The sequence below is a fragment of the Hoplias malabaricus genome, chromosome 6 (genome assembly GCF_029633855.1).
Source record: "Hoplias malabaricus isolate fHopMal1 chromosome 6, fHopMal1.hap1, whole genome shotgun sequence".
NCBI classification, from domain to species: domain Eukaryota; kingdom Metazoa; phylum Chordata; class Actinopteri; order Characiformes; family Erythrinidae; genus Hoplias; species Hoplias malabaricus.
In genome coordinates this window covers 46,478,557-46,501,785 of record NC_089805.1, presented here as the reverse complement: position 1 = coordinate 46,501,785, position 23,229 = coordinate 46,478,557, and the positions used below count along the sequence as shown (strand labels likewise).

Sequence of the window (23,229 nt, the reverse complement as noted above, 5' to 3'; positions counted from 1 at the left end):
TCAGGATCTGAAAATAAACACTTTCCTCTTTCTTTGGAAAATCAACATCTTGATTCTTTTCAGAATCTCCTGCATCTTCAGTCCATAAATAATGGGGTTAAACAGAGGAGGAACGATCAAATATTCCACTGACATTACCACTGACACAATGTGAGGAATATGTGACTCTAGTCGGGTATTTATGACCTCAAAACAAGCATTGACTGAGAAAATAATGAAGATAAACAGATGAGGGAAACAGGTCTGTAGCGCTTTTCTCCTGAAATCTTTTGAATTCCTTAAACACACAGCAAGAATTTGGATATATGAGAAGATGATAAAGATCACTGGAGGAAATATGGCAATTATCAAAATGAACAGTCCATACAGATTGTTTACAGATGTGTTTCCACAGCTTAATTTAACTATGGAAAAATTATCACAATAAATTCGGTTTAAAATGTATTCACACAAATGAAGCTGAGAGGTTAATATTGCTCCAACACCAAGCTCAAAAGATGGCAAAAACCAAGAGAGAAATATAAGCTTTTGCACAGTAGACATTTTTATGAGAGTTGAATATTGCAGTGGTTTACAGATGGACACATATCTGTCATATGCCATCACTGACAACAGAGTGAACTCTGAAACAGCGTAAGTGTAAATACAGAAAGCCTGAAACAAACAAACTTGATAATAAACAACTTGTTTCTTAGATAGAAGATCACTTAAAAGTCTTGGATAAAGAGCAGTGGCTCCAAACAGTGCATTAAAAAGCAAAGCTGTGATGAAGATGTACATTGGCTCATGAAGACATTTGTTTGTAAAAATGACAAAGATAACAACAGAATTAAAACAGATGATCAATCCATAGATGATTAAAGTAATTATAAAATAAAAATATCTGTATGTCTCTAACTCCACATGTCCCTCCAGACTCAGGTAGGAACCATTATTAAAATAATCCATAGATTTTTGTGGAGTTATCCATGAAAACACTGCTGTACTTAATGAGGAACTGTCAGAATGTGAAGAGAAGACATCTGCACAGAGTCTGGTGGTGTGTATTTATAGGTTCAGATTTAAAGTCATTGGTGAATTGTTGAAAGCCCCTACCCTTTTTATTCCTCTTGTTTGACTTTTATACTAGCAAGTCTTTATTAAAACAAGAGTTTCAGTCTTTTTCACCTCAAGATCCATCTAGTTGTTGACACTACACACCTGTAAAATCACACAGTAAATTTTAAACACTTTACATGTAAACAAGTAATTTAGTTTTTCTGAGAAACCTTTGCCATAGGACATGTGATATGTATGACCTAATCAACCTGAATCAATTACAGAGGTGAGAGTGGCTACTGCATTTCCATTAGATTTACAGTGACATTTCTTTCTGAAAGTTATATTTAATTTTTGTTAATAAGATTAAAGTTTTTTTCACTGTCATTTATGGCAATGTGCCTGTGAAAGCCCTCCATTTATTGACTGGATGACCACCAGGGGGTATTTCAAAGGCCAGTGGTAGAAACTTTGCTTTAACCAGGCAAATGTTTTAATATTAACAACAGCCAGATAGTATTTATAGAAGTGGAAATTTATTATTTTTACGTAGTTACAAAAAATGCATCTGAAACTACATGGATAATCAAACTGCTTTGTAGTTCTGGAATGAACCAGTGGCATATATAAGGATGGTGTTTCTAAACTTTATCCTGGTCTCTTTCCTTGTCAAAATCGTTGTCACATTGGACCTGATGAACAAAAATCAACCGTGCTTCCTATGAAAAAATGGTTCAGACATCTAGACATCCCACTCCTTCTGTCTCTATACAAATGGGAGAACCAGATGTGAAGTTCCTAAAATTTGTGGATGACACCACTGTGGTCTCATTAAGACATTGACTCACCAACCACTTTCTCTACATCCCATCAATATCAGTATCTCTGTGGTTTCCTAATCATCATAAATGTTCCCTTAAGTATTGAATGTCCCTTAAGTAATTCCTTAAAAACAGTTAAGTGTTGCTTACAGTTCTTTAACTGTAAATTCCCTTACAGTTGCGGTGCGCAGCAGGTAGTGGTGCAGTCACAGAGCTCCAGGGGCCTGGAGGTTGTGGGTTTGATTCCCGCTCCGGGTGACTGTCTGTGAGGAGTTGGTGTGTTCTCCCTGTGTCCGTGTGGGTTTCCTCCGGGTGCTCCGGTTTCCTCCCACAGTCCAAAAACACACGTTGGTAGGTGGATTGGAGACTCAAAAGTGTCCGCAGGTGTGAATGTGTGAGTGAATGTGTCTGTGTTGCCCTGTGAAGGACTGGCGCCCCCTCCAGGGTGTATTCCTGCCTTGCGCCCAATGATTCCAGATAGGCTCTGGACCCACCGCGACCCTGAACTGGATAAGCGGTTACAGATAATGAATGAATGAATGAATGAATGAAAACCTCACCTTAACACTCAGAAGACAGAGAACATGGCTGCATTTTTTGAGGTTTTTGAAGGTGATTGTGTACCTAGGAGAGATTTTTGAGTGATGAGCAGTTACTAGGAGCCTGCAGATTTGACCATCATTCAATTTATGAAATCGCTAGTGAGCTAGAAGATGTAACTGTGCTTTCCCTGCAGTTTTACAGCTCCAGATATTTCTGTACTTCTCTGCAGTTTTCAGTAAGTGGTGGGAGATATTTTCTATATCTTCTACATAAGTTTTCTGTGTGCCGGGTTGTTCACCAAGTGGCAGCCGCTCTTAGCCAATGGCTAGAAAATGTAGTTACTTTTCTTTCTCTGGTTGAGCTAGAGGTTATAAAAGCAAAATATTTCAGGAGAGTGAAGACTTCCCTTAAGTGAAGACTTTCCCTTAACCAAGGGATTTGCTTAAGTGTGTTGCATAAATCTAGGGTGACCAGACATCCTCTTTTACCCGGACATGTCCTCTTTTTTAGACTTAAAAACAATGTTGGGGCGGAATTTCCCAAACGTCCGGGATTTTGTTTTTCTAGAGCTTACATAGAACTTCGAGAAGCGTTTCGTTCACAAACTAGTCCCACCCTCCCCTAATCCGTTTGGTTTGCTTGAGTGAGAAGTGGGAGTAGTGAAGTAGCCTAAAATCTTCGGATTGCACGGTCTGGCTGTAGAGCTACCGTTATTGGTCGATAACCTTCTCTGTAAACATTTAATTGGTCAGTCTGCACGTCAGTAGTCCTTGTTTACCTCAGGCAAAGCTCATGTACCTACCCTCATCTCGAGCAGCTATGCCGGAATGTAAATCTAAGTTCTTGGATGAATTAAAAAAGAAATCCCCATATGTTGTGTAGGAAATAAAGGTGTAAAGGACCTAAAAGCACACATAGGTTCAGCTAAGCATACAACGGCAGCGAGGGGCTAGAGCTCCCCCCCCGAGACATGTAATCTCTTGTACCATCTCACCCTAATAAAGCCCATCAGAGATTTCACTTAACTCAGGGAGAGCTGTAAGGAATTTACTGTAGTGACTGAGTTGCAAAGTTCCAATGTTTCCAGTATGGCATTCAATTCACACCAGTCGCTTCACCAGTTATTAAATAGAGAGCATTTAATAAATGCTTAAATAATGCTTAATAAAAGTATTATAAATGTGTAACTAACCTTCATTCTTACATTCACCATAAAATGAATCTCTCAGTCTTACTATGACACATTCAAAAATGCCTTTCTACACTACAGCATATTTGTATCCAGAGGGTGCAATATTTTAATGTTTATTACAAACATCTAATAAAAAACGAAAGAGTATTACTGTTTTATGTTTAAGTGCTGTAAAAATACAAATACATAAAAAAATACAAATTATAAGTTAAATATTAAAGAATTGTCTGATTCATTTTTACAATTCTATATTGTTAGTGTTGTTGAAAGCATCAATAAAATCTTTATTGTATTGGAAAGTGTTACAAGAGACTATGAAATCTGAAATGGCTCAGTTTTGACCTGGATTACAGATTTATTAGTGTTTTTGTATTTGGTGCCTCATGGTTTCTTTTTAAAATTCAACATGTTAAAACACTTGGCATGAATACAGTCAGAACAAATGTCCAAACATGTGCTTTTTACCCCGAAAATATCCATCCATCCATCCATTATATACTGCTTATCCAGTTCAGGGTCACGGTGGGTCCAGAGCCTACCTAGAATCATTAGGCGCAAGGCGGAAATACACCCTGGAGGGGGCGCCAGTCCTTCACAGGGCAACACACACTGACTCACACACTCAAGGTCACTTTTGAGTCAATCTACCTACCAACGTGTGTTTTTTTGGACTGTGGGAGGAAACCGGAGCACCCGGAGGAAACCCACGCGAACGGGGAGAACACACCAACTCTTCACAGACAGAAGTGTAAATTAAAGGATTGCCTCATTTCTTTAAAATGCAATGCAGAGAAAGTGCTATTCACTTTCATTGAGTCACCTTCAAGCTGTCAAATAACACCTAATTTCTGAGCTTGCTATAAGTGCAATTTTCTACAGGATCAATAAAGTGTTTCCTATATTATTTTATCTGGATTACTATTTCAGTTCTGTTTCTAAAGTAAATTATTTCATTGTTGATAGTAGAGTTGAATACTGATATTATTATTGGGTATTTTCCCAATACTGTGTTCATTTACTCGTAATCGCAAATAAGCAGGACTTGAGAATGTAAACAAAACTATAATATGTTTAATTCAAGTGCTTGTGTGCATGTATTTTTTATATATGTATATTTCTTATGCTCATTAACATCAGTCTGTACATGTAACTGTCAATCATTAAAAACCTTTAGAATAATAAACTGAACAAACAAGAGCATCATGTACAGGATGAATCCTAATCTAATTTTTAAAAGATGCATGCATCCTCTTTCCCAATATAATCATCTTGATTCTTTTCAGAATCTCTTGCATCTTCAGTCCATAAATAATGGGATTAAACAGAGGAGGAATGATTAAATATTCCACCGACATTACCATGGACACAATGTGTGGAATATCGGACTCCAGTCTCTGGTGAATAATTTCAAAATATATGCTTACAGAGAAGATAATAAAGGTGAAAAGATGAGGGAAGCAGGTCTGTAGAGCTTTCCTTCTGAAATCTTTAGAGTTCTTTAAACACACAGCAAGGATTCTGACATATGATAAGATGATAAATATCACTGGAGGAAATAAGGCAATATTCAAAATGACCAGTCCATACAGGTTGTTTGCAGATGTATCTCCACAGCTTAATTTAACAATAGAGTAATTTTCACAGTAAATTCTGTTCAATGTAAATTTGCACAGACGAAGCTGTGAAGTTAATATTATTCCTCCACTCATTTCACAAAAGGGTAGAAGCCAAGAAATAAATATCAACTTTTGAACAGTTGACATTTTTACAAGATTTGAATATTGCAATGGTTTGCAGATGGACACATATCTGTCATAGGCCATTGCTGATAAAAGAGTGAGCTCAGTTGCACAATATGCATAAGTACAAAAAGCCTGAGTCAAACAGGAATAATAAGAAATTATCTGTTTCTCTGAGAGAATATCACTCAGAAGTTTGGGATAAACAGCAGTGGCTCCAAACAGTGCATTAAAAAGTAAAGCAGTGATAAAGATGTACATCGGCTCATGAAGACATTTGTTTGTGTAAATGACAGAAATAACAACAGAATTAAGGCAGATGATCAACACATAAACAATTATAGTAATTACAAAATAAAAATATCTGTATTTTTGCAATTCCACATGTCCCTCCAGCATCAGGAGTGAACCATTATTAAAATAATCCATCTGTTTTTTCAAAGTCATTCAGGAATAATTATGAAGTCATTCATGAAATGTTTTTAATTCTTGTCCATAGGAGTTCCACTGCGGTAGTTAGTGATGAATGGTCAGAATGTGAAGAGAGGAAAATTTACATCTGCACTGACTGCAGTGGTGTGTATTTATATGTTCAAATCTAAAGAGCAAATCATTGGTCAATTCTGATAGTCCCTCCCATAGTTCTAAATTATTACAGACTTCTACAGCATCGGTATGCAATTACATATATAAACAAGGTTTATGATAAATCATATTCATTAACCTTTACCAAAAACATTTTAAAATTCTTGAGAATTTAGGATCCAAAACTTGCAACGTGCAAATTAATGGAAAGACTGTGTCTTCTGTCTTTGACATGTGAATTAGAGTGAAGTCTGGCACAACTCTCTAATGTCTAAGGTGACTTAGAAATTTTCTCTCTGTTGAGAATCTAAGTAAAGTCTTTTCTCTCAGAGGTGTGAGCCTGAGTGACATTTCTTATATCTGACTTTGAAGTCCTGAGTCTCTGAGATGCAGTGGCGGATGCTGGTCTTTTAAGGAGGGGAAGCTCAATTTCGGCCTACATCATAAAATGTGTCGGTTTATTTATACGTAAATTCTACCCTCCGTTCCTTTTCAAGAAAATGATCTGTGACCCTGTCGTACCAACAAGGCGTCTTTTCCAGGGACTTGACTAGTGTCCTCTCAATGGCCAGCAGAGCTAGGCTGCTTCAACAGCCTTGGCCCATGTGAGTGCTCTGTGACGGTGGATGGGCTCAGCAGCACCCGGTGGACAGAAACTGCGATAGAAGTCGCTAGTCGTTTTAACAAAGAAAATGAATCAACTCAAAACAGAATGAAAATGTAATTCTCCCACGGATATCTACACCAAAAGATTGCTGATTCGCTCATTTCGCTGTCAATCCAAAAGGGATTCAGCCTCAGACAGATCATCCAATCATCATGCAGAAGCTGAGGGTCCGGGCCAGCCGAGGCCAGCCCAATGCCCCATAGACCCCCAGAGACGCTGAGCGTCCGATGGGCGGGACAAAGCCCAGCATTTATCCAATGACTCATCTCGTTTCACTGCACTTCACTGCTTCTTTATTGAACTCTGTGGACGCTCAGCGTCCTCACTGTTTATAGCACTGTGAAGTTGCGGGAATGATTGAGAGGAAAGCCGCGTCTTTACCAGTGATAAGAAGCTGATTCTAAACAAAAGTTGAGCGCGTTGTAGTGCATATTGATTCAATGACATGTACACACAACAGTATATATTTGATCACTTATTTTTTGACATTTTAGGGGAAGCTGAGCTTCCCTTGCAGTCTTAGAGCAATCGCCTCTGCTGAGATGTGAATCTGAATTGAGGTTTGTGTCTCTAGTTTTCAAGTGTGAATTGAGTCTGAAATGAGCACAAGTTGCCCACTGGGTGGAAGTAAGCTCACTGGGGGAAGGAGCCACAGCTGGTGCAGGAGGTAGAGAAATACCTTTAAACACAATGGGGGCCCTGGAACCAACATTTTAATAGGGTTTGGTGTTTTCTACTCAGAAGTTGTACAGGGTTGGAGGTGTCAAGCATGTGTGGGGAGGCCTGTAGTGATGCTGTCACTGTACCAGAGAATTTTGATGAAGATTAAGCTGAGTAATAAAGAAAAGATTCTCAATTTACCAGTCAATCTATGTACCATCTCTCACCTATGGTCATGAATTCTGGGTAATGACTGAAAGGAGGAGTATGGATTGATGTGGGATCAAACCTCTGTTTCTCTCATTCCTCTCTTTTCAAGAGGTACTATTACTCCTACAGAACTGTTATGTTAATGCAACCATTTTCTTATTTATCTGGATGGGGATCATTTCAACATTGCATTTAAGAAAGGCTCAGCTTGCACAAAAATCCAGATGCATGTACATGAGTCTTGAATCTTCCAGGTGTTAGTCCATATCAAGTCTAAATCTTTGAGGCTAATTTTATTCTTGAGTCTCAGAATAGTAAATCTGAATAAAGTTGGGTTCTCTCAGGTGTGAGTCAAAAATATGATATATGCTCAGAGCTGTATGAGCATATAAATTAAAACTTATTCAGGGTCAGCCTGCATTCCAAATAGCACCATAATATATACATTAGGCACTTTACAGGATATAAATATAAAATATGATATCTAAATATAATTTTTTAATAATTTTGCATACAACATTTGAGAGTAAAGTCTATTTATTTCATATTGTACCAAGATGTAGATGTAATCTAGGAATCATTTTATTATAAGCAACATATAGCCCACTGGGACACCACGCTCCTCCGATTCGCATGTCAAACAGGTTTGCCCCACTCAGGGAAGCACTCACTGAGGAGCCTGTTGAAAGTGCCTTGGTTATAGGAGACTCGACACGTGAAATTAGCTACTCCTTTAGGGGTGCCCGCAGTAACAGTTAGCTGTTTACCGGGAGCCAGAGCGCTGGACATTAGTGACAAACTTGGACTGTTGTTACACTGCGCTGTGTATGTGTATGTTTTTTCTCTCTCTCCCTCTCTGTCTCAATAAAATTCTAGGTTCTGCAGTCTGTTCCAGTCCATGTGTTCTGTATTTCACCGTTTCTTGTACGTCATCTCAGCTGGAACACGCCTGTGTGAACTCTGCTAGCGAGCTGTGTTTGTGCTCTTTGCTTTTGTGACTTTGTTGTGTATATTGAATTCTGCATGTTTCTTGGTTTTGACTTTGTGCCATTTCTACTTTGACTACGCGTTTGTTTTGCCCCTGTTTGGTTACTGACGCCAGATTTATATTTTTGTATAGGTTTTTTAACACTGTGTATACATTTCACCATAGTCGGGTTGGCTGCCATTTGTTTTGGGAGTGGGTTTTGTGTGTGTTTTTGTGTATATCAAGGGAGTGAGGTAAGACATTGTCTTTTGTTTCATTTTCGTTTAACTTAGGTAAGTTAGAGCTGTCTGTGTGTCAGTTAGGTGTGGTGTTTGTTTGTTATTTTTGTCGGCAAAAGGCCATCCTGAAGTTCACCGGTGTTTGTGTCAATGTATATATCACATCTACAATATATATTCTATTCATTATCCATTCTGTGTTTCTGTTTGTGTCCTAATCATCCACTTTGTCCACATTTTCATTTTTGTTACAGTTATTCATTTCCCATACATTAATCACAAAACACACACCTTAGTCTGTTACGGCTCAAACCTAGACTATCCCTAGAGGATAGTCAATCATGTAAGGAACGATGATATTTATCTGCGGCAGTCTGTGGTAAATAAGGGTAATATTCGAGAATTGGCCCAGACAATGTCTGATGCTGTAATCTTTTCTGGTGCCATCCTAATGCAGTGCAGTGTTGAAGCCTACAGCAGACTTTTGGCGTTAAACTGCTGGATATCCAAGTGGTGTTCTAAGAAATTAAGTGGGATTTATAGACAATTGGTTCAATTTTGAAGGCAAGCCTGGTCTTATAGGTAGGGATGATATCCACCCTATGTGGGAGGGTGCTGCCTTACTATTTGCAGCATAGCTCATAGTCTTTTAGTTAGTCAGCAGAGTAGTGTAAACAGCTGCTGACCCGGGACCAGGCCACAGACAGACAGGCTAAACTGACCATCTGCGAACTGTCTTGAGGCGTCACCTATAGGTTCAACTGTATTGAGACTGTATTGTAGTGTCTTTCCCTCAAATTAAATCTACATGTAGAAAAACAAAATCTGCCTGTTTCAACAACTTAATCAATATTAAATCATATTCATATGATAGCAGCAACACCTCAGATTTAAAATTTGGGTTACTCAACATAAGATCACTAAACTCAAAAGCAGTCATAATAAGTGATATCATAAATGATCATAATTTTGACATTTTCTGTCTCACAGAAATGTGAGTTAGACCCAATGGATATTCTGCACTAAATGAAGCCACCACTGTAGACTACAATTATGTACATAGCCCAAGATTATCAGGCAAAGGAGGTGGAGTATGTGTAATTTACCAAAATGCCCTAGACATCAGTTTTAAACAATGTGACACCTTTACTTATTTTAAAGTTCTTTCCACCATTATTACAAATCTGGTCACAAAGAATAACCTTATATTTATTATATAACATTTACAGATCGCCAGGGCCCTACTCAGAATTTCTAAAAGAATTAAGTGATTTCACTGCAAACCTAGTTGTACGCAATTATAAAGTTATAATTGTAGGAGATATCAATATTCATTTTAAGAAGGCAGATGACCCACTAAAAAAGGCATTTACTTCAGTCCTAGACTTTATTGGTATTACTCAAAATATATAACTGGGCCTAAACCCTACTGTAGTCACATTTCAGGAATAGTTTTGACACTGTGTCTTAACATAGAGAAAATGAATATCTTACCGCAAACCTCTGCAATCTTGGACCATTACCTAACTTCATATGAGGTATGTCTTAGCCATAATATATGTACATTCCCTCACTATTCTACAAAGCATATAATAATGCAATCTACCGCCCTACATTTTTTAGAAAACCTCCCAGAACTATCAACCACAGTTCCCACTCCATTAGACCCAATGGCACTAGATGTACTAACTGACTACTTAAAAAATACCTAGTACCACATTTTCTAAAAGAAAAATTATGAGACAGTAAAAGCTCACCCCCTGACAAAACCCATACCTTAAAACAAACAGCATGGAAACTAGAGCAGAAATGGTGATCAAACAAGCCGGAGGTGTTCCACTCTGCCTTGAAGGACAGCCTTATAGAGTATAGAAATGCCATCACTAAAGTTTGCTCAGCATGTCTGGCCTCGCTGATTTCCAATTAAAAATAAATAATCCTAGTTATTAGAAACCATGACATTAGTTATCAGTTGCGCAAACGACATGCAATTGTATATTTTAGCCAAGCCTGATGACAAACACAAATTAAAGGATTTAGAGGACTGTGTAAAAGACATGAAAGGCTGGATGTTGCATAACTTCCTCCATCTAAACAATAGCGTAACAGAGGTCCTGCTTTTGGGTCCAAATGTGGCAAAAATAAATTATCAGATTTCATTTTAAATCTTCAGGATGCATCAGCAGAAATTTAAGAAAACTTCAACTAGTTAAAAATGCTGCAGCCATGGTCCTCACTAAAACTAGAGAATTTGAACATATCAGCCCTGTTCTATCATTACTTCATTGGCTGCCTGTTAAATTCTGCATTCACTGGATTTTTCATAGTTCCCAGAATTCAGAAGGCCTCAGCTAGTGGAAGAGTTTTTTCTTATAAAGACCCAGAACTCTGGAATGATCTTCCAAAACGTGCTTGGGACTCAGGCACAGTCACAATCTTCAAATCTAGGTTAAAAACTCATTTGTGTAGTTTATCTTTTGGTAGTTAATGCTCCCCATAGATAAAGGCGACTGATCCAGTGGGTTCATGGACACAGGGAATTATAGTAAGTTGAGATTGAGTTGTAAAAAGTGCTATACAAATAAATTGGATACAAGGACACCTGTGAGATAAATCAGAGCTTGCACCAAAATAATTTCAGAACATTTCCTAGAAACATTCCCAACATTTACAAAGGGTCAACTTTTCAAATATATGGAGGTTGAGAAGAATTTTATTTTAGCTTGTTGTTATAGAAAAACAAGTAATAAGATGTAAATTTCTGTCTGAGACTCACAGTACAGGCCTTGATGGCCCACCTATTCATATTCATACGATAATAGTGTGCTAATCCGACTGCTTTTATTGGAGGATTACAACTGCAACATTGTGTGTGAAAATTCCCACTACTTGTAATAAAGTTTGAATGCTCTCTATTGCTTTTAAGCAGTGATCTGAAGCTCGTGTTTATGGCTTTGTTTCCCCAAAGCAGTCTGTTATTGTGTTATTGCTTAATAATTAAAACACCAACAATCAGAACCAAATTATTCAGTCAGAGCTGCTGGTCTCACTGATGTGATGGGGGCTAATGGGCCATTATCTTTGACAGTGAGGAGGGATGTCTCATCTGTTATTCACACCTATGTCATGAATAGTCAATGTGTGAGCCACAGATATGGAGAAAATCAGTGTCACATTAGATTTATAGCAATAGAGAAGTAAAACTACATAGAATATTCTAGTGAAAGTGTACCAGAAAGTTTATAGCCAACACCTATGTCTACAAAGTTCAGAGCTCAAAAGAAAACTTAAGTACATGTTCACAACATATTTTTTCAGTACATTTGAAGATAGCTATTTGAGAAGTCAGTTTTTAAAGTGAATAAAAAACTGAATTACATACATATTTTGCTCACATTATTGTTGCTGAGTATTAGCATTTGCTTACAACAAACATTTTAGGCAGGTGAAAATTGTAAAAATATCAAGGCATGTCAGGTTACCTCAGACATGACTGAAAGGCCTAAGACTACATAGGGTTAAGAATGTGAAGCATAAGAACATCCATCCATCCATTATCTGTAACCGCTTATCCAATTTAGGGTCGCGGGTGGTCCAGAGCCTAGAATCATCGGGCGCAAGGCGGGAATACACCCTGGAGGGGACGCCAGTCCTTCACAGGGCAACACAGACACACACACACACATTCACTCACACACTTTCGAGTCGCCAATCCACCTGCAACGTGTGTTTTTGGACAGCTTAAGAACAGAAAAAAAAAAAAAAAAAAAAAAAATATATATATATATATATATATATATATATATATATATGTTCAAAACACTAAATAAAATATACAATGGGCATTGACCAAAGACAAGTTAACCTGACTCAAACAGATAATTAGAGAGTTAAACACAGACAGGTGTATAAATACACCTTCTGCCATGATAAAAAAAAAAAAAACGTTCATTCATTGCCACAAGCCTATCAATCCGTTTTGATTGCTAATCTTTGCTCAGAACTGCACTTTTGATGGGTGGTAGGCAAAATTTTTCATGTGTGTTCCTATTCCTCATTGAGAGTCCATATTTTTTCTTTTCTTTAACCTTTTTCTTCATTCTGTCATGTCCAAACACATGTCTGCACTCTCTGTAGTGTGAAGGAGTTCATATTTTTGAACCTCATTTCAACTTGATCCATCCTCATCTGACAAGTCACAGTCACAGATCGGCAGTAAGACTACATGTTCAGATCCTCATAAACATGTAAAGCATTTCTGAATAATTATAAAAGTACAGATACCTATGTATAGATTGATGGTGTAAACTCCATAGTTTGTGTTTTTTAACTAAATTTAAATAGTAAGAGTACTTTTTCAAAAGCCTCGTTTATTGATTATTTAATGTGGAACAGAATTCAAGCTGGGAAATTTACTAAAGTAGTCAGATGTTTCAGTGATATGATGTACACTAGGTTTTTGTGTTTTAAATGGATAAAGTGTCAAGTAATTTGTATAAAAGAAGAAATTCAAAAGCTAACACCATGTTCATGTTCACATAGTCACCTACTAGAGAATTTAAACATGGATAGCATAGGCTTTTAATTACAAAAAGAAAAAAAAAATGGCAATTACTTATTTTATATTCTTTCTCTAATGTAGGTAGATGTTTTAATGAAATGATCAACACATTCGTGTGTAAATATGTTGATTATGCCAGATCATTTTTAGCTAATATGGTGATAAATTCTTAAAATATTCTTGTGCTTCTTTTTAGAGGTGTAGCTGTCTCCTCATACAGGTAACCTGGTTAGGCTTAGAATCTCAGGAGGAGTGGAATTAGGCAGAAAGATGTCCCCACTTTTCTGAAACTGTATTGTAGTTTTTAAATGTGTACTGTGAGTATTACAAATTCATTTATTCACTGATTCATTCATTGATTCTGGGTAGGCTATGGACCCACTACCACCCTGATAAGGATAAGGGTTACAAACAATAAATGAATGAATGAAAGTTTGCCTTAGTGAAATCTTTGGTTCTTATAGTAAAACACAATGAAATTTCAACAGCTTTCTTTAATGCTGTCAGCCAAATTTCCCTCCTTAATCATAAATTTGAAGATGTTTTAATAACCAACAAATACCATGAATTTTATTAAACTAACTCTGAAAAAATATCACAGGATTTCTTGCCATATTCTATAATTATTATTGGGATAAAATCCCAGTGTAACATAAACATTACTAAAGAAATAATTATTGCATAGAGACACAAGCATGGTCTTATCAATAAATTCTACAGTGACTTTGTTTTTGTACATCTTGGCCCTGACATTCACATTTAATTATATATACAAAATAATTGTATATCACATGGTATAAAGTGTAAGGCCAATGTTGGCCCATATTAATTAAAGTTTTGTCTGAGCAAATCTAATAAAATTATTTCACAAAACTAAACTGCTCTAAAGAGCGGGGTGTTTCCTCTTTTTCCAGGAAATCCATAACTTGATTCGATTCAGAATCTCTTGCATTTTCAGTCCATAGATAATAGGATTCAAGAGAGGAGGAATTATTAAAATTTCCACTGATAGTACCATGCAAACTATGTGAGGAATATTTCCTTGAAGTCTTTGATTAATGATCTCAAAACAAACGTTAACTGAAAAAATAATGAAGATGAAAAGATGAGGGAAACAGGTCTGTAGAGCCTTTTTTCTGAAATGTTTAGAATTCCTTAAACACACAGCAAGTATCTGGACATATGAGAAGATGATGAAGAATAATGGTGGAAAAACTGCAATGGTAAACACAAACAGTCCATACAGATTGTTTACAGATGTGTCTCCACAGATTAATTTAACAATAGAGAAGTTATCACAGTAGATTCTGTTTAGTGTAAATTAACACAGATGAAGCCTGGAGGTTAATATTATTCCTCCACCAACTTCACAACATGGTAAAATCCAAGAAAAAAATATGAGCCTACGAACAGTGGACATGTTAACGAGAAACGGATATTGCAGTGGTTTACAGATGGACACATACCTGTCATAGGCCATTGCTGTTAACAAATTGAACTCTGAAATACCATAAGTATAAATACAAAAAGCCTGAAGCAAACAGGATTGATAAGAAATTAATTGTTTTTCAGACAGAAAATCACTCAAAAGTCTGGGATAAAGAGCAGAGGCTCCAAACAGTGCATTAAAAAGTAAAGCTGTGATGAAGATGTACATTGGCTCATGGAGACATTTGTTTGTGTAAATGACAGAAATAACAACAGAATTAAAGTATATGATCAAGACATAGACGATTAAAGTAATTATAAAATAAATATATCTGTATTTTTCTAACTCCACATGTCCCCCCAGTGTCAGAAATGTACCATTGTTAAAACAATCCATCTGTGTCTTTGAAGTTAGCCATACATTTTCATGAAGAGAGTACAGAATATAAATCAGTAATTGATTTCTATTTGATTTTGTAGTTGAGATGCAATGAACTACAGAGGTTTAGTCTCACTGTAATGAGTTAATGTGTTTAACATGCAATTTATATATATATATCTGTCACACTCACGTCCCGTCTAGCCCGTTTTCTCAGCACATGGCTTTGTTTTGTTTACTTTCATGCCCCGCCTTTGTTCCGCCTCCTCATCGTTTCCCTTGTTATCCGTTTCAGGTGTTTCTTGTTTGTTGTGTTATTTAAGTCCCCTTCCCTCACTTCCTGTGGTTGTTCATTGTTCCTTGTTCCACGTTAATTGTGCTTCGTGTTCCTAGTTCATTGTACCTTGTTACTTGTTCCTAGTTTCTTGTACCGCTGTTGTTGTACCTTGTTACTTGTTTCGTTCGCGTTGTTCGTCTCTCTTGCTCGTCTCTCGTGTTCGTTTCTCTGGCTCGTCTCACGCCCGTTTCATGCTCGTTTCCTGTTGTAGTTCGTTTGTGTTTGTTTTGTTCAATAAAGTCTCATCCCCGCGCCCCTAACAGAATGAACGACCCGCTAAAGGACGCAGCTAGCACGGACTATTTTCTCAACGAGGCGTTCAGGAGAGTACAGGAGTTTCTAGCGGCAAAGGTGGGCGATCAACCTGCTGCCCTGCAATCTCATATGGGAGTTCCCCCCGAGTTTGAGGGGACTTCAAACGTTGAGGGTTTTCTGCTCCAATGCCGCTTGTACTTTGACTACCTGACTGTTCCTGCGCCACACGAATTTATCAAAGTAATGTTTATGAGATCCCTTCTCAAAGGGAGAGCATTGGAGTGGGCGGATCAAGTGCTGGGAGAGAGAGCCCTGCATATTTCGGTGGAGACATTTAGCGACCTATTGAGAGCCAGATTCTCCCGATCGACTACAGAGAACATCTCCGCAGGACCCTCTGCTCCCGAGGACTACCCCCTCAGGTCCGGGGAAATTTTTTTGGGGGGGTTAAGGGTAGGGGCGGTTAGCCTTCAGCCTCAGGATGACGGAGGTGAGGCTAACAGGGGCGCACCTCTAGGGGATCGCATGAGTGCGCCCGTCAAGCCCCCTAAACCCTCTTCTGCTCCAGCACAGTTCCCTGCCTCCGTGGACGTCGGCGCTGCAGGTTCCCCTGCCTCCGTGGACGTCGGCGCTGCAGGTTCCCCTGCCTCCCTGGACGTCGGCGCTGCAGGTTCCCCTGCCTCCGTGGACGTCGGCGCTGCAGGTTCCCTGCCTCCGTGGACGTCGTCGCTGCAGGTTCCCCGCCTCCGTGGACGTCGTCGCAGGGGCTCCAGTCTCCATGGGTGCGGTGCAGCCAGCCGCTCCTCTGCTCGTGAGCGCGGCGCAGCCAGCCGCTCCTCTGCTCGTGAAAGCGGCCCAGCCAGCCGCTCCTCTGCTCGTGAAAGCGGCCCAGGCAGCCGCTCCTCTGCTCATGAAAGCAGCCCAGCCAGCCGCTCCTCTGCTCGAGAAGGCGGCTTCAACAGCCGTTCCTGCCCCCGAGACTGTTGCTACGGCCGTGTCTGCCCCGGTGACTGTAGATACGGCCGCTTCCGGTCGTACCCGTAAGACGGCCCCAAGGACTTCGGGGCCAATCCCCAGAACTGTGCCCAGGCTGGTTCCTCGGACTGCCCCACAGACATTCGCCAGTCCTGGGCACCCCCATGTTATTTTGATTCCTGTATCTGTCCCTGTTTTGATTCCTGTCTCTGTGCTTGTCCCTGTACCCTTGTCTGTGTCGGTTTTGATTCCTGTCCCTGTCACGGTGTTCGTCTGTGTCCCCGTAAACGTTCTGATCCCGGTTCCCCTGCCAAGTCCTGTCCAAGCACATACTCATATCCAGTCCCCTATTCACTCCCAGTATAGATCCTCTGTCTCAGCACCCGTCCAGTCTATGTTCCAGTCCAGTGTCTCTCCCCCTGTTTCCAGTATAGTCCAGTCCCAGTTACCTGTCCCGTCTCCTGTCCAGTCCTCTTTGCAACCCTCTGCCCTGTCTCATGTCCAGTCCTCGTTCCCTTCCTATGTTAAGCACCCCGTCCAATCACATTTGTCCACTCCCGTCCAGTCTCATGTGATCACTCCCTTTCAGTCTAGTCCTTTCCTGTCACAAGTCCCATCTCCTGTCCAGTCCAAGTTTCAGTCCCCTGTCTCTGCCCCTGTCCTGCATCAGTCCCCGTTTCAACCTTCTGTCCTGTCTCATGTTCAGTCCCCTGTTAGTCATGTCCAGCACCCTGTTCAGTCACGTGTCTGCTCCTGCCTTGTCTGCTGTCTTCTCGCGATTCCCGTCTCCTGTTTCTAGTTCTGTCCAGCATCCGTTACAGTCTAGTCCCTTGTTCACAGCTCCATTTCCCGGCCTGTCCTGAGTCCTGTCTCCGACAGTTCCTTGTTTTTCTAGTCTGTCTTGTTTTCCGTGCTCCCTCCTGCACCAGCTTCTGGGGGGTCTAGGTTACATGCCCCGGGAGTTGCGCGTTCAGAAGGGGGCATCTGTCACACTCACGTCCCGTCTAGTCCGTTTTCTCAGCACATGGCTTTGTTTTGTTTACTTTCATGCCCCGCCTTTGTTCCGCCTCCTCATCATTTCCCTTGTTATCCGTTTCAGGTGTTTCTTGTTTGTTGTGTTATTTAAGTCCCCTTCCCTCACTTCCTGTGGTCGTTCATTGTTCCTTGTTCCACGTTAATTGTGCTTTGTGTTCCTAGTTCATTGTACCTTGTTACTTGTTCCTAGTTTCTTGTACCGCTGTCGTTGTACCTTGTTACTTGTTTCGTTCGCGTTGTTCGTCTCTCTTGCTCGTCTCTCGTGTTTGTTTCTCTGGCTCGTCTCACGCCCGTTTCATGCTCGTTTCCTGTTCTAGTTCGTTTGTGTTTGTTTTGTTCAATAAAGTCTGTGTCCTGAGCGTTTGCGTCCGCCCTCCGTCAGTCTCATCCCCGCGCCCCTAACAATATCATACGGACAGAATCTTTGGTGATTTGCTGAAAGTCACTCCCTTCTTTTTTCCCCCTTAATTTTAGTAAGTGGCACGGTGGTGCAGTAGTTAGTGTCACAGTCACAAAGCTCCAGGGACCTGGACAACCTGGAATTTGTGGGTTCAAGTCCAGCTCTGGTTGGTGTGTTCTCCCTTCCACCGGGTGCTCCGGTTTCCTCCCATGATACAAAAACACACTTTGCTAGGTGAATTGGTGACTCAAATGTGTGTGTGTGTGTGTATGAAAAGGAACAAAAAGGCAAATTCATAGATGAAAACTGATTTAATGGAAATAGACAAGAAAAAATAAAACAAGGTAAGAAACTAAACATGTAAAATGAAACTACTAAACAGAACTATAAAAGACAAAACATAGATATAGATACAACTATACATTCATAACTATATACATTCACCTATACCATACATAGATAGGGTAGGGTGAGGGTTTATTTTGTTGAACGTTATTTACAGACACTTTAAAATCAGCAAATTTGAGGACAGAGGGTGGGACATTCAGCAAACCCCCAAGGATCCTGTCAATATATATGAATGCACACTTAACACCTAATCTCACCACAGTCTGACTGTGCATACACAGCTATACGTTGTGTCTGAAAAGCATACTCATGCAAATGCTAGATAAAATATTTATTTATTTATGGATAAGTCTTTTTTTTTAAACTCATGGATTTTTGTACTAACATTACCTACTTAACTCTGGAAGGACATGTAGAACTGGAGAAATATAGATATGTTTACTTTCTGATCTGTCTCTTTGTTTACTTATTAATCATTTCTAGTAATTCTGTTGTTCTTTCTGTGATTTACACAAACAAATGTCTCCATGAGCCAATGTACATATTCATTGCAGCTTTACTGTGTAATTCTCTTTGTGGAGCGACGGCAATTTATCCCAAATTACTCATAGATTTTTTATCTGAAAAACAGTGTGTTTCTTTTGAAGCTTGTATATTTCAGGCCTTTGTTATTTACACATATTGGGCCTCAGAGTTCACTCTGTTAACAGCGATGGCCTATGACAGATATGTGTCCATCTGTAAACCACTGCAATATTCAACTCTTGTTAAAATGTCCACTGTTAAAAAGCTCTTGTTCCTCTGTTGGTTTGTTCCTTCTTGTGAAAACAGCATAGCCATGATATTAACATCCAGACTTCATCTGTGTAAATATAAATTAGCCAGAATTTACTGTAATAATTACTCCATTGTGAAATTGGGCTGTGGTGATATTTCTATCAATAATATATATGGATTATTTGTTTTAACTGTAGCTGTGTTTCCTCCAGTGATCTTCATCATCTTCTCATATGCCCAGATACTCACTGTGTGTTTAAAGAACTCTAAAAATTTCAGAAGGAAAGCTCTACAGACCTGCTTCCCTCATCTTTTCATCTTCATCACTTTCACTGTCACATCCTGTTTTGAGGTGATTAACAGCAGATTTGAAGGAAATGTACCTCACATTTTTTCTATGATCATATCTGTGGAAAATCTTGTTATTCCTCCTTTAATTAATCCAATTATTTATGGACTGAAAATGCAGGAGATATGGAGCCGAATCAAGCAGATAATTTGAAATAAGAAGTCAGTTCTATCATTTTAATGACAAGAGTAGAAAATATGTATTTTCATTCCAAAATGTTGAATAATGTCTTGTAGGATTATGATATTGGCTTGATTTTATTTAATATGGACAATTCTGTGGTGTATGTTATTTACCAATTATTATCACATGTTCAGGTACTCAGAATTCTAAAGAAGCAGTAAAGGGAACACACTTGCTTCTGATACGCGGTGATTTTACACAAGACCCATAGCTGGAAGTGCAAAAGAAAGTGTGTGATTTGTTATTTCGCTTGAATTAGAAGAAGAAACACCCTTATAGATGCCTTTATTGCAGTGGATCTCAATTTTTTCTGTCATTCTCCACCACAGACGAAGGGGAATTTCTGCACCACATTTTAATGCATTGTATTTTATCGCCCCACAAAAATGTTAATAAAATACGCATGCAAATTTACAATTTTCTAACTAATTTAAGTAACATAAACTTATATCTCTAAATCAGTAGCTTAATATAAAAAAAACAGATACAATATTAACATCAGTGTTCAAAAATACTACGAATTAAACTGTGCTTCACTTTCTCACTTACCAATCTTTGCAAAAATGAGCAAAGACAAGGTTGTAGGAGTGAGTTTGATATTGGTGGAGGACATATTTGCTGAGTCAAAGCCCACCCCAAAATCAAATTATTAGATCGCTATAAGATGAGTCCTGTAGATAAGTCAGTAAAACACTGCATTTATAATGATGTGGAACAGCATTTGATTAACATTAACATCAGAGTGAAGCTGTGTTCCAAACAACACACTATGGAACTGTACTTAATACACTACAGAAACTCTGCCAAGTGTGGTGTATATATAATTTCACATTATTCAGTGCAGCAGTGTGCAGTTTAGGACACTGCCAGAGACTAAAATTAACTTGCTGCATGTTTCGAATCAAGCACCTCGCTACTCACTTCTGTGTGCTTGGGGTTGGGGTGAACAGTGGGTGGCTCATTATCATTTAAAAGAGCATGAATAGGGCCATTTAGACAGGGGATAACTTGGCTGTGAAGCTGGTGGGTATATTGTTCAAAGCAGAAAATGTCGTTTCAATAAGATCCAGAAATATGTTCTATTGTGGAGACACAGGAAAGTATGTTCCCGTCAAATGGCAACTGTCTATGGCAGAAGCAGAGGCAGGGTAGATTTATAAATTAATTTATTTACAAACTTTTTATTTATCCATAATTTATAAGTCAGAAAAGGTAATGAGAGAGGACAGAGGGTGGGACTTTCTACAAATCACCTAGGACCCTGTGTCTATATCAGAATATATAAATGGATATTAAACACATCTCACTACAGTCTGACTCTACAGATATTACTCCATATTTTTCAGACTGAAGAACAATCTCATTTGAGTAGAAAGTATATATAAAATCTGTTCTTTATTTATGGATACTTCTACTAATATAACCTACTTAACTCTGGAAGGACATGTAGAACTGGAGAAATATAGATATGTTTACTTTCTGATCTGTCTCTTTGTTTACATATTAATCATTTCTAGTAATTTTGTTGTTCTTTCTGTGATTTACACAAACAAATGTCTCCATGAGCCAATGTACATATTCATTTCAGCTTTACTGTGTAATTCTCTTTGTGGAGCGACGGCAATTTATCCCAAATTACTCATAGATTTTTTATCTGAAAAACAGTATATTTCTTTTGAAGCTTGTATATTTCAGGCCTTTGTTATTTACACATATGGAGCCTCAGAGTTCACTCTGTTAACAGCAATGGCCTATGACAGATATGTGTCCATCTGTAAACCACTGCAATATTCAACTCTCGTTAAAATGTCCACTGTTAAAAAGCTCTTGTTCCTCTGTTGGTTTGTTCCTTCTTGTGAAAACAGCATAACCATGATATTAACATCCAGACTCCATCTGTGTAAATATAAATTAGACAGAATTTACTGTAATAATTACTCAATTGTGAAATTAAGTTGTGATGATATTTCTATTAATAATGTATGTGGGCTCCTTGTTTTAACTGTAGCTGTGTTTCCTCCAGTGATCTTCATCATATTCTCATATGCCCAGATACTCACTGTGTGTCTAAAGAACTCTAAAGATTTCAGAAACAAAGCTCTACAGACCTGTTTCCCTCATCTTTTCATCTTCATCACTTTCACTGTCACATCCTGTTTTGAGGTGATTAACAGCAGATTTGACAACAATGTGCCCCATATTTTTTCTATGATCATGTCTGTAGAAAACCAAGTTATTTCTCCTTTAATTAATCCAGTTATTTATGGATTTAAACTGCAGGACATTTGGAGCAGGATCAAGAAGATGGTTAGGAGAAAGAAGGCAAATATCTTTTATTAAATGGGAAATTTGCCATTGTTCAAACTATGTGTTTTTAACTTGGCTGTAAAAAGGGTTATTTTTTAAAACTTTGACAGTCATGCGATTATTATATAGTTTAATAATGCTGTGCCAAATGAAACTACAAATGATTAGACAAATATGATGTATTTGGAATTTTAAAAAACAGTAAAACAATGTACTAATATATTAATCAACAGAGGATCAACACATTAAAACACACAGGTGATGTGCAAGCCTTAAACTCCTGCGTTGTTTTCACTATTTAACTCACATATTCATGAGCATGCCCTTAAAGGTAATAATCAGACATGTTTGTAGTGAGTTATTCCTCATGTGAAACTTTATGTATCAGCAAATCACTCAAGATCTTTTTTATTTTTAAAAAGAAAATAAACATCTATATAGAAAGTATTTGTGAATTAAAATGTAGTGATTTTGAACACCAAAACAATAATTTTAGAAAAAAAAAACAAATTAATCCAGTCTTAATTTTAGGTGGATTTTAATGTGACCAATTAATGTAATAACCCCTCTTTGCCTGAAAAGAATGAAATACTTGTGAAAGAAACTTTCTCATTTTCACCTGCTTATTCATCTTTTTCATTTTCATCCACCTATTTTGTGAATATTTGAGAAAAGTGTAACTTGAAAAGTCCATAAAACTTTGTTTCATATTTTGGTTTTCTTTTTTACAGTGTTTCAAGCATAAAATTGTTAAAGTGTTTATACATATTAAACTAAGAATAATATTGTTGCTGTATCTCCAGTTTTGTCACTATTTACTTTACGACATCATTTCAACCCTTCACAAATTGTCAACATTTCACAACCAACAGAAATGCTTCAAAAATGCTCCACTGATTTCCATTAAAGGTAAAGAAGTTTTTTCCTTCTCCTGTCAAGAAACTCTTCTTGGAGATAAATGATTTTGGACAGTGACAATATTCATTCATTCATTATCTATATAGAGCCTACCTGGAATCACTGGGTGCCAGGCAGGAATACATCCTGGAGTCCTTCACAGGTCAACACACACACACACACACACACACACACATTCCAGAAACAATATATTCCATGATTAATTAAGCAATAGGAATAGAAGCAAAGATCTTAAGGTTAGAGGGGTTACTGGTTCAATATCCAGGACCAGCAGTACCATACAGCAAGACACCTAACCCTGAAGCCCCCCCCCGAA

General features: G+C 38.3%; 4 protein-coding genes and 1 pseudogene across 4 annotated transcripts; 2 read left to right on the top strand and 3 right to left on the bottom strand.

Annotated features, from left to right (window-relative positions):
• Positions 1 to 948, bottom strand: LOC136700251 (olfactory receptor 52L1-like). Its single transcript, XM_066675531.1, has one exon. It carries the CDS (start codon positions 946 to 948, stop codon positions 1 to 3), a length of 948 nt encoding a protein of 315 aa, XP_066531628.1.
• A 3,869-nt stretch (positions 949 to 4,817) lies between these two features.
• On the bottom strand, positions 4,818 to 5,762 carry LOC136700250 (olfactory receptor 6N2-like). Its single transcript, XM_066675530.1, has one exon. The coding sequence runs from the start codon at positions 5,760 to 5,762 to the stop codon at positions 4,818 to 4,820; it is 945 nt and encodes a 314-aa protein (XP_066531627.1).
• Positions 5,763 to 14,105: 8,343 nt separating this feature from the next.
• Positions 14,106 to 15,047, bottom strand: LOC136700249 (olfactory receptor 6N2-like; annotated as a pseudogene).
• Positions 15,048 to 18,746: 3,699 nt separating this feature from the next.
• Positions 18,747 to 19,658, top strand: LOC136700475 (olfactory receptor 52A5-like). Its single transcript, XM_066675851.1, has one exon. It carries the CDS (start codon positions 18,747 to 18,749, stop codon positions 19,656 to 19,658), a length of 912 nt encoding a protein of 303 aa, XP_066531948.1.
• Positions 19,659 to 21,089: 1,431 nt separating this feature from the next.
• Positions 21,090 to 22,028, top strand: LOC136700248 (olfactory receptor 10J4-like). The gene has a single exon (XM_066675529.1). The coding sequence runs from the start codon at positions 21,090 to 21,092 to the stop codon at positions 22,026 to 22,028; it is 939 nt and encodes a 312-aa protein (XP_066531626.1).
• The last annotated feature ends 1,201 nt before the right edge of the window (positions 22,029 to 23,229 follow it).

What these genes read in the sequence shown, in the direction of transcription:
- LOC136700251 (XM_066675531.1), bottom strand. Translation starts at nt 948, where the DNA reads ATGGATTATTTTAATAATGGTTCCTACCTGAGTCTGGAGGGACATGTG.
- LOC136700250 (XM_066675530.1), bottom strand. Translation starts at nt 5,762, where the DNA reads ATGGATTATTTTAATAATGGTTCACTCCTGATGCTGGAGGGACATGTG.
- LOC136700475 (XM_066675851.1), top strand. Translation starts at nt 18,747, where the DNA reads ATGGATTTTTGTACTAACATTACCTACTTAACTCTGGAAGGACATGTA.
- LOC136700248 (XM_066675529.1), top strand. Translation starts at nt 21,090, where the DNA reads ATGGATACTTCTACTAATATAACCTACTTAACTCTGGAAGGACATGTA.